General features: G+C 32.5%; 1 protein-coding gene across 1 annotated transcript in view; it reads right to left on the reverse strand.

Annotated features, from left to right (window-relative positions):
- Positions 1-873: 873 nt before the first annotated feature.
- LOC140447664 (PDZ domain-containing protein GIPC1-like) overlaps positions 874-15,189 on the reverse strand; it is an 82,328-nt gene continuing 68,012 nt past the window's right edge. Inside the window, exon 5 of the mRNA XM_072540456.1 lies at positions 874-1,395. Coding sequence (XP_072396557.1) covers positions 1,159-1,395 — 237 coding nt within the window. The 3' untranslated portion in view covers positions 874-1,158. The remainder of the gene's footprint in view (positions 1,396-15,189) is intronic.

A 15,189-nucleotide genomic window follows, 5' to 3' on the forward strand; every position in this document is an offset into this window, starting at 1 on the left:
ACGACGAAATACCCACATCTCAAAGCTCTCTAAACGTCGTAACGAGCTGACTGTTAACGTCCAAGCTTCCACACCGTGTAATAGTACACTATATACATAACACTTTATGATGCGGTATCGTAGGGACAAATCAAGATTACGGGTAGTGAGTAACTGTCACATCTTTAAGAAGGTGTTTCTTGCCTGTCCTATTCTACATTTAACCTCTTGTTCTTGGTCTAAGGTTTCATGTATCCAACAGCCTAGATACTTAAACTTTTTCACTTGTTCAACTAGATTGTTGTTGACTAGTATTTTTATAACTGGTGTGTGTTTTTTTGAAATTACCATTGTTTTTTGGTTTCATGAATATGAAAGATCTGGTTTCATGAATATGCGTAAAATGCTCTGTAATCCCAAGCTATCAGTCTCAATAAGGTTGCGAACACTAAAGTGTTATGTGTGGTCTCTATTACTTTATGGCTGTGAGACCTGGACATTAAAACAGTATGACGTCAACAAATTAAATTCATTTGAAATGTGGATGTACCGCCGAATGCTAAGAATAAGCTGGACCAGCAGAACTACGAATGAAGAAGTACTGAGAGCAATGAACACACGCTCTCATCTGGTCAATACTATCAAAATTAGAAAGACGTCATATCTAGGACACATAATGCGCCATAGGGAATTTGAGCAGCTCCAGGTAATATTAGAAGGCAAGATTAAACGTAAAAGGTGCATAGGACGAAAGAAAAATCTTGGCAACGAAACATCAGAGATTAGACCCACACAAAAGGAAATGAATTAATTCATCAAGCCCAGAATAGAGAGAAATTTGCCATATTGATCGCCAACCTCAACAGAGAAGGCACTTAGGAGGAGGAATAAGCATACATAACAAATATAATTACTTTATTGACAATTTATGTTTTAAATTAAAATAAACTATATATTATTAAACTTACATGATAAAAATATGAAATAGATCTAAGACTGGCATAACATAATATTAATTTGAATCTTACACATTCTGCCAAAATTATTTATTACTTGTAACTTAACAAACAGCGTACTCTATTACATATTATTCAATTAACAAAAAAGTTAATTAAAGTCATAAACAACATTTTGTCTAAAACACAAATTTTTGTTCTTGGCACATAGATTTTTTTACTTTTATTTTAACCTTCCATCTCTTGCATCAGTGATCGCCCCCCAGAGTTCAATTATAATTTCATCGGTGAATTCAAACGTAGCAAGGTCAGATTCGTCCACGGATTCTGCGAAATCCATTGAATTTTGTTTCCCCACTGATAGTTCCCATATTTGCGTTGCTAATTCCGAATCGTTAATACCCATCAATGATTCTAAAATATTATTTATTTTTTCAACACCGGCATCCATTACAGAGTCCTGAAAAAAAAAAATAAATGTTATAAAAGAAAGAAGAACAAAAACAAAGTAAATAAAAATAATTTATGGTTGAAACCTTAAGTCAAATTTTTTCGTTGGTTTGTGCTTAGACCATTAAAGCTTAATGTTAAGTTAAGCTTTAATTAGCTTAAGTTAGCTTAAGTTTTAATGGTCTAAAGGTTTGTGCACATGTTCGTATCAAAGGCGTGTTTAGGATTTTTTCGTGTGGGTACCCAGGCAGTAAGTGAGCGCCTTCCTAGTTTAGTCATTGATTTTTTTATTAATAATTTTTTTATCATTAATTCATTGACCTGATAATTCGTTCTTTTATTTTTATAAGAATAATTAACTTTCACACCAAAAATGTTCTATGTTAATTTTCGTTTGACTAATATTTTAAAATTAAAGTTATATCGTATCAGTAAAAATTAAAAATCCGTGGAAAGTAAATTCATAAAAATAATAAACTTTTATTTTATTCATTGCACTCACCGAACATGCAATAACTCTGAAACATGAGTTCAATTTCGAAGATTTCTGTATTTTGGCAAAAGAAAAAAACCATGCAAAACGTGTTTTCTTGGAAATGTGTTTCATAAAATCTAGTACATCTTGCATAAATAAAAAGTCTGACATAGATAAATTTAGCAACATTTATTGTTATTTACTGGAAAAACATCAAAAATGAAATAAATATTTACCTCTACATATTCTTGTATGCATAACTGGTTGCATACCATTAAGACAGGTATAATAATTAAAAATTACTACTACTACTACCCAATATGGGCCTCTTGTTTCTTAAAAATAAATACAATATTAAGAACAACTAATTATATTTTAATCATATTGATTTTTCTTTCTGTTCTCTATGTATCAGAGTTAAAACACACCATCAAAAGATGTCATGAAATAAACTAAGTTCTACTATCCTTACCAAAATTTTTAGAATGTATTGTCCATTATTATATTTTATATTTGTGTCGTTAATGTTGAGTGTCAACGTTTATTGTAAATAATCTCATCGACTAGTAAGTTGCACTGACGAATTGTGATATTTTGTAAATATTTACACAATTTTTTATCTATATTACAGTGTCTTGAAAAAGGAATAAAACAATTCCGAAAGCTTGACAAAAAGTCAAAAAATGTTTCTCTAACATCTCGGCCAACCTTCTGACTGCAGCCCTAATAAACTGGTGGTTTTGTATATATATATATATATATATATATATATATATATATATATATATATATATATATATATATATATATATATATATATCTTGTTATGATTCAAAAATATGCACAAAGTTTAAATGATAGAGAAAAGGAAGAATGACAAAAATGAATAATTGTGAAATGTAAAAATATGAATGAGTAGAAAGTGTTTCGTTTCAAAATTCAGGGAAAAACCGTTTGAGATTGTTTCATATGACTGGAAATTTGGGGATCCATAAATATGATTAATAACTCAAACCTACAAGCACTGCAAATTTGGGGGATTCTACGCAATGTAAACTCACATTCTCTATTTCTATTGAGAGGCTACACATTTAAGGGATCCAACAATTGTAATTAGTAAATACAACCCACTTACTCTACGGCAACAAACATCGGAAGTTCAAAAACAGTGATTAATAAATCGACATATCTATGGTTCGATAATTAAGTGATCCATAGTGATTATTAATTAGTAAATTAAACCTACATACTAATTTGTATATTGAAATATACAACCACAGGGTATGTGGAATTGATTTACTAAGTGTTTTCACTGAGAACAATGTTTAGGAAGCTCAACAATATTCTGGTAACTATAACCAAAATTTTGTATTGCTTTTGTTCTACAAAGGGTTTACAAATAACTGATTTTGGACTCCCAAAATTTTTAGCTATAGGGTATGTGGTTTTACGAATCACTGTTTACGAACACCCTTAATTTTCTCCTGGAGAGTATGTGGATTTACTAATCACTGTTTTTGGACCCCCAAAGTTTTAACCATATTTTTTGTGTGTTTACTAATCACTGTTTTGGGATCCTTAAAATTTGCAACCATAGGATATGTGGGTTTAATATAATCACTGTTTTTGGATCCCTAAAATTTGCAGTCATAGGGTATGTGGTTTTACTAATCACCGTTTATGAAGCGACCCAAAATTCTCACCCACATGGTATGTGGGTTTACAATAATTGTGAGTAAGGTGAACATTAAATGTGAATTAATTTTATTAAATATTTTTTATATTTTTAGAATAGTAATAACTTCAGCGTCCCTTCTAGATCGTGTTTGGTAAACACGCCTATGGTCCATATATTTTATAATCGTTTATGGACTAATAGCAAAAATAATTTTTTTAGTTTCTTTTTTATTTTTACCAACCACAGAAACATTATTACTCTTACAAAGAATAGCCTAAAAAAACTTATTTGCCAGAGATAAGTAATTTAGTGTGCTCAATTCCAGTGAAAATGTAAATAGAATCTTTAGAATTTTATGCAAAACCAAGACTTTTGTCTACCTTTTGTACCGTTATCTATTTTATAATTAAAACTCAAGTTTTTGCGTGCCATTGTGGTAAAATATTGAATGATACCTGAAACTATAAGTTCTAAACTTATAGTTCTTGTTATGGGATACGATTATTAACAACCACAACAAGATGGAACCAAAAACTTGTATAATAATATTGTAGATATGTAGACTGTAAATTTGTGGACAGGACAGTAAAAATGTAAACAGGAACAGTAGTGGGCGTCCTCGATAGGATCGTAACGAATGTTGGAGAACCAATACGAGGAGACTTCTTTACTTGGCTGGTCACTTTATAATTTTGTAAGAAATTCTGGCATAAATGGAAGTTTTTAAGATATAAAAGTAAGTCTCAAAATATAGAGAATTTTCAGAAAGGCGATTCTAAAGGTGTGTTATGTCTACTCTACTTGCCAACAAATGAGTTAACAGATAAGTACCACCGATAAACCTGATGTTACAATACGTACTCACAATTATTATACAACAAGGAATATAAGTAATAGAGTGAAATATAAAGATACGTGAGTACCAAATAAATAAAGGCAAAAGACGGGGAGGGCCGATTGCACCCAGTTTGGAAAAATATTATATTAGGTATATGGGATATAAGAATATATCTATATCTATATATAATCGAGGCGGTAAGGGGTGACAAGGAGCTTTAAGACACCTAACATACAAACTATATGAAAACAAAGTTGAAGAACCGGATTTAACAGGATATCGCAGCATAACTAAATTTATCCTCTTCAGCATCATCTGATTCTGATTCAGAACTTAAGTTTAATAACAATAACTGTGGTATGTACAAAACAGTGCACTTTGAATGCGAGACCCATTCAAAGTGCACTTCAATATGCAGATGATCGCACAGTAGATACGAACTGCGTTTCAATTTGCGAATCCCCACGCAGCACGTGTGGCACGTTCGTGTCGTGTCCCTCGTGTCAGGTCACCTCACACTTGCTATACGTGTGTCAATTTACGCCTTGCTCAACAAACAAACACATATCTCACAATTTTTCTGTTCTACATTCTAAATATCTTTTCGTCACGATACTACCCCTACATCGATGTAAAGAAAGTTATTTTCCCTACCAACAATATCCTAACAGAAAACAGAATCAAGCTAGTACTATACTTACTCCGGCCATTGTCTTTGTATCGTTGTTAAAAGTCCTATACATGAAACACACTCATATCATCTATCTAAATATATTCAATGCAAACTTATTATTGACATATTTTATAACCTATAACAACTTTGACATCTCTTGTTTAGTATATGTTTATACACACATGTCCAAAAGTTTGGAATACGTACAAATAATATATCTACGCCTACGGTGGTTTTAAAACTGTTGTTGATATTCATTCTAGACGGTTTTTAAATGAAAATGATAAAAAATTTGAATCGTTTTTGTATGATTTTGGTCAAATTCAACTGATTAGCGTATTTACACATTATTTCAGTCTTTGTTTAAATTTGAATTGAGCCGTTTAAAAATGCCTAAAAACGTGATATCTCATTTTGACAGATCCGGAGTAATTGCTTTGTTACAACATGACTTTATTTAAAGTTGTATCGCGAATATTGCTGATGTTACTCAGAGTGCTATCAAAAATTAAGAAAAAATTCCAAGATACAAATGACATCAAGGATCGTCCCAGAAGTGGTAGAAATCGATGTATAACAGCAGCACAAGACCGGCAAATAACATTTATAGCTCGTAGAAATCGTCTGGAATCTACAAGTGGTATATCCAGAGAAATTTCTAGGCTTCAAGGACTGAATATTTCACGGCAAACAATAAGACGCAAACTAAATGCGGTAAATTTGTATCGTAGAAGACCGCTACGTGTTCCTAAACTAACCTACCAACACAAAATAGTAAGGTTGCGATGGGCTAGAGAAATGGTGCATTATGATCCTAACTGGAATAACGTGATGTTCTCTGATGAGTCAAAAATTGACTTGGTATCTAATTCGCGAAGAACACTGGTTTGGAGGGCCCCAGGTTTGAAGCCCCACTAGAAACAGCTAAACCGCGTGTCCCATTTGAAGGTGGCAGTATTATGGTTTGGGGTGGTATTATGAGTGGTACACGGACGTCACTGCTGGTTCTGGAGAGAATAGTCACTGGTGCTGTATACATCAAGGAAGTTTTAAATCCTGTCGTACGTCTATTCCGAGGGGAAGCAAGTGATGAATTTGTGTTTATGCATGACAACGCACCTCCTCATCGAACATCAGCAGAACAAAATTTTCTTGAAGAAGAAGGAATATCTACATTACAGTGGCCCTCGAATTCCCCCGACATGAACATTATTGAACATGCTTGGGACATTCTCAAAACACGCATCAAGAAGCGAAACAATCCCCCTATTACAGTTCGAGAACTTAAAGATGCTGATCGTGAAGAATGGGAGAGAATTTCGCAAGCCCAACTTGACCAGTTAATCGGCAGCATGCCAAATCGCCTACAGGCTTGCATACAGGCCAATGGAGGAAATACTTATTATTAGTTTTATTAAAAATTATTTTTTTCTATACTAATTTATTTTTAAATGTAAGTTGTACATTGTAAGTTTTTCACTCCAAGAAATTAAATATTTTTTTCACATACCTATCGTTTATCTGGTTTTGAGACTTATTTAGTATTGTTGACAATTGAAACAAAATGATTTTTTACTATTCAGAAGATTTTATATATAAAAATCAATAAAAAGATGAAATATTCCAATATTCCAAACTTTTGGACATATGTGTATGTATGGTTGATCTGAAGATGGGCTAGAAATGGTACAGCCCGAAACCGATAGAAAACTGAGTCACATGTGCAAACATAGTTGGTGTTATATTTAGTATAGAATTAAAATTCCTTTATATTACATTTGTACCAAATTCGGGTTACATTTTACATAAATATGGCAACACATGTAAAATATAAACGTATCGTAATAATAACGATTGCAATTTCCTTTACCCTCGATTTCCGCAAGGTTATTGACGTTCAAATAAAATACACTCATATGCAAGGTAATTTATTTATAGGAATTTTTAGATAGAATATGTATTAAAACTCGTGACATCCATGAAGCTATTATTTGATCAAATAATTGGAATAGAAAATCATCCGCTTTTAAACTCTGCTGTGCATGAATATTTTTTATTTTATTGTTAAGGCGCATCAACCTTATTGTTTATTAGGATCACCCATCGAATAACGTTTGTGTACATTTACATATAAGCTACAAACATTTATATTAGCAATACACAAGTAACATAGCCGCTGAGCTACGACTCACAATGAGGCCGTTTCAGGTGTTTCTTCAAGAAAGTCACTCCATGGTTCTCAATATGCTCAAATAGGGCTTTTAGAAGTATTGTGTTGTATGATTATTATGCCCTCAGTCATAATCTGAAAACTGAGTCTTATCCATCCGTTAATGATTATATTTAATGTCACCAATGCCTTACGATTCATTTCAAATCCTCTAACCAGTTGATTTGGAGGGAGTACTATATGAATGTGTGCTTCTGTGCTTTGTTACCATCTATTTTTATACCATTTGTTTATGTTAAAACCGTCTGATGCTAGAGACCTGAAACGAGTACAGATTTTTGAAGTTTGGCTTATTTCTTTTTGAGAATATCTTGGTGTAAGGGTAAATTGTTAATAATAATCTTTTATGTTCTCTTACTAGCACACTCTTTCTGCGGATATCAAGTGGAGCTATTCCTGATAGGATGGCAAGCCATCGGGGTGGGGTGCATCTTAGTGATACAGTTATGATAATATAATCGAACCCCTAAAAGGATGACCGTGTCCTATAACTCGTTGGCAATCGGGCAAATTTGGTATCAAAATGTTCGTAATAAAAATTTGTGGCAAAAAAACGGCGATTTTTTGAAAAAATCGTATGCTACTTCTCTGATATTTTTGCTAATTAAAAAGGGTATCCCCCGTTAGATACGCAAAATTCTCCTAGAATTCAATTTTTATTTTTTTTTACGTCTACGTGATTAAAAAATAAGACTAAACGCAATTTTAATCCTCCACCCCTTCCCCCTAACCTCTACCGACAAATTTTATAAAAAAACTGTATAATTTTTTTTTAGAGATGGCTGCAGGTCTAGTTTTTGTTCTATTTTGTGTATTTAATCAAAAACTATATTTCTGGTTTTTTCATTTTTAAAACCAAGAACCATGTTTTCATACAACCAGATTCGTCACATACAAGTCGCCACTCCTGTCGATTCCTGGCAACTTCCCTCCATCTTGTAACCCCTAGAATCTGTAGGTCTTCTTCCACATCATCAATCCATCTCATTCGTGGTAGTCCTCTGCTTCTTGTGCCCTCTGGTTTTGAAACTGTTAATCTCTTCGTGTATTCGTGATCTGACATCCTAACAATGTGTCCAGCCCATCTAAGTCTCTGCACTTTAACGAATTTCACAATATCTGGATCGGTGTATAACTGATATAGTTTAAAGTATCTTCGACGTCATAGCTCATTTTTATTTACGGCCCCAAAAATCTTTCTAAGAATTTTTCTCTCAAAAATACCAAGAAGTCTTTTATTATTTTGATATAAGGTCCACGTTTCAGCCCCATATATCAGAACCGGCCTTATTAAGGCCTTGTATATATTAAGCTTTACTGCACGTTATATATTTTTATTTTCTAAATATTTCTGGAGACCGTGAACAGTTCTGTTTGCTATTGTTATGCGTCTTTTTATTTCGTCGATTTCCGTGTTTGTTGCGTTTACTAGCGATCCAAGATATGTAAATTCTTTGACTTGCTCAAAGGTATGGCTGTTAATTTGAATTCTCTGTTGGATATTGCGAGGGTTTTTAGAAACCAACATATATTTGGTTTTTTTCTCGTTTACCACAAGTCCTAATTCACTTCGTATTCCCTTGTAAAACACTGCACCATGTCTTTCATACTTCTGCCTACTATAACTATATCGTCAGCGAATGCGAAAATTTGCGTCGATCTATTAAAAATAGTTCCATTCATTCTAATATTTAATTGTCTGATTGCCTTTTCCAAGGCAATATTAAAGAGGAGACACGCCAACACGGCCCCCTGTCTTAGACCATTATTAACGTCAAAGAACGTAGAGTTTTCTCCTTTAATTCTAACGAATGAGCTTACGTTTTGCAGTGTTAGTTGGGTCAACTTAACTAACTTAAGTGGGATCCCAAAAACTATCATTGCATTATATAATGCAGTTCTTTTCACACTGTCATAGGCTGCTTTGAAGTCAATAAAGAGATGGTGTGTATCTATGTTATATTCTAGTGACTTTTCTAGAATCTGCCTATGTGCTTGAATTTGATGTGTAGTTGACTTTCCAGCAGTAAATCCGCATTACTATTGAAAAACAATATCCTTTGTAAAATGTTTAAGTCTTTTAAATAATACATTGCCGAAGATTTTATACGCAGATGCTAACAGAGTAACGCCTCTATAGTTCTTACACTCCAGTTGATCACCCTTTTTATGCAACGGACATATTATTCCCTTCAGCCACTCTTCTGGTACCCATTAATTCTGCCATACAAGTAGTATTAGTTTATTGGATTGCTGCAAAAAGTTGATCACCACCTTTTTATACATTTCCGAACAGGTTTCATCGATTCCTGGGGCTTTATTGTCTTTGAGTTTTAGGATCGCATTTGACACTTCTTCTCTTGTTGGGTCTTAACTATGTAGTTGACGTTGTAGATTTTGTTGATTTTCTATGTTGTAACCTTCTTCAATATCGTTTGTATTTAGATGTTCGCTGAAATGTTGTGCCCATCTGTTAAGAACTCAGTTTTTACCATGTAGAATTTCACCGTTAGTGTCTTTACAAATTTTTAATCGTGGTTTAAATTCTCGAGGGGTATTATTTAAGGATTTGTAGTATTTCCTCGTTTCATTTTTATCGAATAAACTTTGTATCTTACTGAGAGTGTTCTGTTCGTATTCCCTCTTCTTAAGTCGATCGATACGTTTTTCCTCTCTTTTAAGACGACTATACTCTTCTTTTTTTCTCCGTGTATAAATCATTTCAAATTCTCTAACCAGTTGATTTGGAGGGAGTACTATATGAATGTGTGCTTCTGTGCTTTGTTATATTTTTATACCATTTGTTTGTGTTAAAACCGTCTGATGCTAGAGACCTGAAACGAGTACGGATTTTTGAAGTTTGGCTTATTTCTTTTTGAGAATATTGTTACGATAGATAATGACGTGTCATATGACTCAAAACTGTAAACATATTTATTACTAATATCTTTTCTATTCAAGTATTTTCTAGATAATAAATATACCTGCCGGCAGAAACCTCTAGAGCCATGGGTCCCCCTACGATATAAAAAAAACCTGTTTACATTGATGGAACTGCTTTGGATGGAAGGTCATCGATTCTTCGAAGTAATTCGAGAATAACTGTATTTTATATATATATATATATATATATATATATATATATATATATATATATATATATATATATATATATATGAGACATTTTAGTTTTTGGGGGAACAGTTAGTTTTTGAACATCGCGACGAGTTTTTAAAATGTAACGCACGTAGATAAATTATAATTATTAGTGTAATATAAACTAGTTATATTGTGCAAATAAAGACTTTAAATAAACTTATAAGTGTTATAAATGTAGAACCTTTAATAATAAATAAAAAAAAAACATACATTAGATTAATAATAACATAACAATATCTTGGTGTAAGGGTAATTGTTAATAATAATCTTTTTATGTTCTCTTACTAGCGCACTCTTTCTGCGGATATCAAGTGGGACTATTCCTGATAGGATGGCAAGGCCATCGGAGTGGGGTGCATCTTAGCGATACAGTTATGATAATATAATCGAACCCCTTAAAAGATGACCGTGACCTATAACTCGTTGGCAACCGGGCAAATTTGGCATCAAAATGTTCGTAATAAAAATTTGCGGCAAACAAAATGGTGATTTTTTGAAAAAATCGTATGCTACTTCTCTGATATTTTTGCTAATTAAAAAGGGTATCCCCCGTTAGATACGCAAAATACCCTCACTCCTAGAATTCAATTTTTATTTTTTTTACGTCTACGTGATTAAAAAATAGACTAAACGCAATTTTATTCCTCCAGCCCTTCCCCCCACCCTCTTCCTCCAAATTTTTGAAAAACTGTATAAATTTTTTTGGAGATGGCTGCAGGTCTAAATTTTTGTTCTATTTTGTGTATTTAATCAAAAACTATATTTCTGATTTTTTTCACATTTTTCCGTCAGGTATACCATTTTCAAAGAACCCAAAAAACTGTTTTTTGGGGTTTTGGGAGTTTTCTCCATTTTATACATTTCAAAATAGATCAAATCAAGGTTTTTTGTAAGTTTTATATAATATAATAACTGAATTTTTTACGACATTTAAAAATTGGGAGAAACTTCTTTAAACCCCCAAGAACTAGGTTTTTTCAAGCTTTTTAAGGGTTTTTGCAAGTTTATAAATTATATCATTTGAGATCGATACAACCAGATTCAATACGTCTCCAATTCATATTTAAAAAATATAGAAAAATAATAGTTTCAGGCTTCAAAGAAACAAATACAACCATCGTTTATGCGGAAAAACAGGTTTTCAACCGTTATTCGGAGGGTTTTTACTTAATTTGCCCAACTTTTTTATCTTTCTACAAGCAGCGTGTTTTAAAAAATTTTTATAAAATAACCCGAAACGATATAGTTTCTATATTCAGAGAATCTAGAAATTTCTTAAAACATGCCAAAAATCCGGATTTTGCTGGATTATAAAATCCCATCTCATGTAGAAAGGTAAAAAAATTAGGTAAATTCAGTAAACACCAAATAACCATTGAAATTTTGGTTGTTAGCATAGACGATGGTTGTATTTGCTTCTTTGAGGTCTTTTTCATATATTTTTTGAATATTAATTAGAGACGCATTGATTCAGGTTGTATCGACCTCAAAAAATATGATTAATCCCGCAAAACTCGCAGAAACCCTTAAAAAGGCTAAAAGAACGTGGTTTTTGGGGGTTTAAAAATATTTTGTTAATAAAGAAAAGAAGTTTTCTGGGAAGTTTAGAATTTTCTAACTAAATGATCAAAAAGTTGTAGCAATTTTTATTCAGCGCACAAATTCGTTTATTTAAAGTACACGTGACATTATCAGAAAGCTACAGCTCTTAACAGTTAATGATAAGTTTATCAAGAAAATGTTGTCATCTGAAAGTGTTTATCCAAGAGCTCTGTCTGTATCTTCCAGCAGAAAAGAAGTCAATTTTAAGATTTTAAACATATCAATAACTGATTTACCTAGCTCAACACAAACCTGATGGGTGTAGACGAAGCTTTTAAACAATTTCCAGAATATATGCCTATAATTATTATAAACGAAATGTAGCAGCGTTTAAATCCAATTTCGTTTACAATTTTGATTGATTTGGGAGCAAAAATAATACAAGTAATTCTAAACAAACTAAAAATCTCGAGTGAAGCTCATATAGTTTTTGTTTGGTATGAAGATACTAAGCTTAATCCCAAACAAGATGAGAGAAATGGGAGATATGGCACATGTGAAAGTAATATTGATATTAGAGGAGAACGCTAATTAAAAGATTTCAAAAACGGTATTGTCGAATGCTAAGAATACCTGTCGTTTAACTCAATTTCTCCGTGAATATTTAAAAAAACAAAAAAATTATGGAAAATTAGTTACATCAAAGGGTTTCAAAATAGGTGAATATTTGTTGCTTGAGGATTACCTCTTCGTAAAGAAACATTTGAATTATTATTAGACCAATATAAAATCGCTAATACTTTATGTAATCATATAGATGCAGATAATCAGCTAATGTTTCAAGTAAAACAGCTTGATTACTTAAGATTAAATGAAACAGTCATAATAGATTCTTCTGACATATACGTATTTTCGAGGGCTACGGACGGAATGCATTGACCGATATAATGGATCCGATGTAACGACAGATCGTGCGACGTTTGCGCGAAACATGCGTGTTACTTAATAAAATAAAATAAAAATAAAATAAAAAATAATTAAAATAAAATAAAATAAAATTTTAGATTTTTATTACAAACATTTTGATACCTAACTTGCCCAGTTGCCAGCGAGTTATAGATTTATAGAAAACTAAAGCACTTTTTGGGCGTTTGCCGCTCGTCTAATAGTAGTGTTAAGTTGGGTATCGATATACACTGTGTTATAGATGTTTATACATACAAGAGTACAATATTCCACTAATACTGGCATACACCAGGACCATCGCTGAATATTGCAGAGAGCTAAATATCCCGAAGCTGTTCCACAAAGCTTTTGAATGTTATTGTTTTTAGTTTTCAATTTGGCACAGAATATTTCAAGGAGTTTCTTAAAGAAGAGGGTACGGTCTAGTGTAATTCCTAGGTATTTAGGATACTGATTATTTAGAAATGTTTTATCTTGAAAAGTGATGTTTAATTTTCTGTGTGCCTATTTTTATTGACATGAAAACAGCATACTTCAGTTTTGCGAACACCAGGACACAGTCTCCATTTTTTTAAATATTCTTTTATAGTTTTTAAATCTCACGTTAAAGTTTCTATGAAAATATAAATCGTAAGTGTTATATTCTAGTCGTAAGTGTTATATCTTCAGCATAGCAAAATTGAGTATATGGAAAATCCGAGATGTATATGTTAAGAAGAAATGGTGCAAATACTGAGCACGGTGGAAACCATTTCAGTTCAGTATGTTTTCTTTACGTATTTTGTCACATAATATTATTGCGTCACAATTATTTTTACGAACTTGTATATGAGTCCTTTTCTCTACACTGTAATAAAAGCTTCTGTGAGGTCTATAAATATCATGAATTTTTTTTTGGTGATTCTGAAAGCCGGCTTTAATATAGAATAGTAGTGCTAGGTCACAACTACTCCGATTAAGTCTTAAACCACCTCGCTTAACAGGTAGTTTTTGTAAGATTTCTGTTTCTCCAAAAATTTATAAGCACAGCTCAGTTAACTTATGGACCTAAATTCTCTGGATTGTCATTTGATATGCCAGGTTTTAAAATGGCAATTACCTTGTCTGTTTTAAATTCTTGCCCCCAAGGAGATTGCCCATATTGATTAAAAATTCGTTATTATGTACTTTTTTAAAAAGTTTAAGTTTTTATTTAGTTTTTAGAGTATGTGCTTTATAGGATGGTGCCACGGTAAGTTCACCGTTTTAACAACTATCTGATCAGAAGTAACTGAGCTTGTTTTGCTCTTTATTAGTATTGTGCCACCACTAAGTTTCCTCAGTGCCAGTCCCTTTCTAATAGAGTGTTTGAAGTCTAAACTTTAAGTTGTTTTCGAGAATTATTGTTTTCTCTTTTCGCGAAGAAGCGATAACAACTCATCTACTTTTTCTGAGTTTTCTTGCTCTTGAAACTCGCTATATAATAGTTCTGAAAGATCCTCGCACCCTAGTATATTTTCTATAATATCTTGGAAGGTTTTTTTGCATCAGAGATGTTACCTTTTCTAAAGCAATCCCAGTTGCTTATTTCTGATGGAATCTATTTTGTGTACTTTTCTAAGTAGGTATATAGTATATTAATTACAATTATTACTTCTATTAAATTTACATCGAGGTCTCGTAACAGAAGTAATAATTGATATTTCGGGACTACCTTTCAAGAAGACAGGTCAGTGTTGTAAATGAGGAAATTTGTTATGGACTTTTCTTGAGCACGGAAGTGGTTGATCTCGATAATTCGGACTCACAAAACAGAAATCGGATTTGAATTTCTCAATCAACAGCTTATTTAAACTTAGATTTGTCTTTTGCTGCATCGAAAACTGGTTGGAGGTTGTTGAGTTACGCCCAGTCACATAGGGAATTGACTGCGTCGTCATTAGCGGTGTAGTTCCAATCTTTGTAGTGGCTGTTGAAATCTTCCACATAGCAGGATCGCTAGTTATTGGTATTACGTAATCGGGCTATGATTTACCAGGGGGTTTGTAGTTATTATTGATTATTAAAATCTCTACTGTTATTGTAACCATCTGAATACTATTTAGTATGTCTGTTACTACTAACTGAACTTTAATGTTACTTTTAATATACTTAAAAACGTCATTTTGGCTGATGTTACATCTAGTCAAAGGGCTAAAACAACGCGATGGGCTGTTTAAACTAATAAGTTAGGACACGCGAGGTGAGTGATAATGTAAAACACA

The sequence above is a fragment of the Diabrotica undecimpunctata genome, chromosome 8 (genome assembly GCF_040954645.1).
Source record: "Diabrotica undecimpunctata isolate CICGRU chromosome 8, icDiaUnde3, whole genome shotgun sequence".
Classification (NCBI taxonomy): Eukaryota; Metazoa; Arthropoda; class Insecta; order Coleoptera; family Chrysomelidae; genus Diabrotica; species Diabrotica undecimpunctata.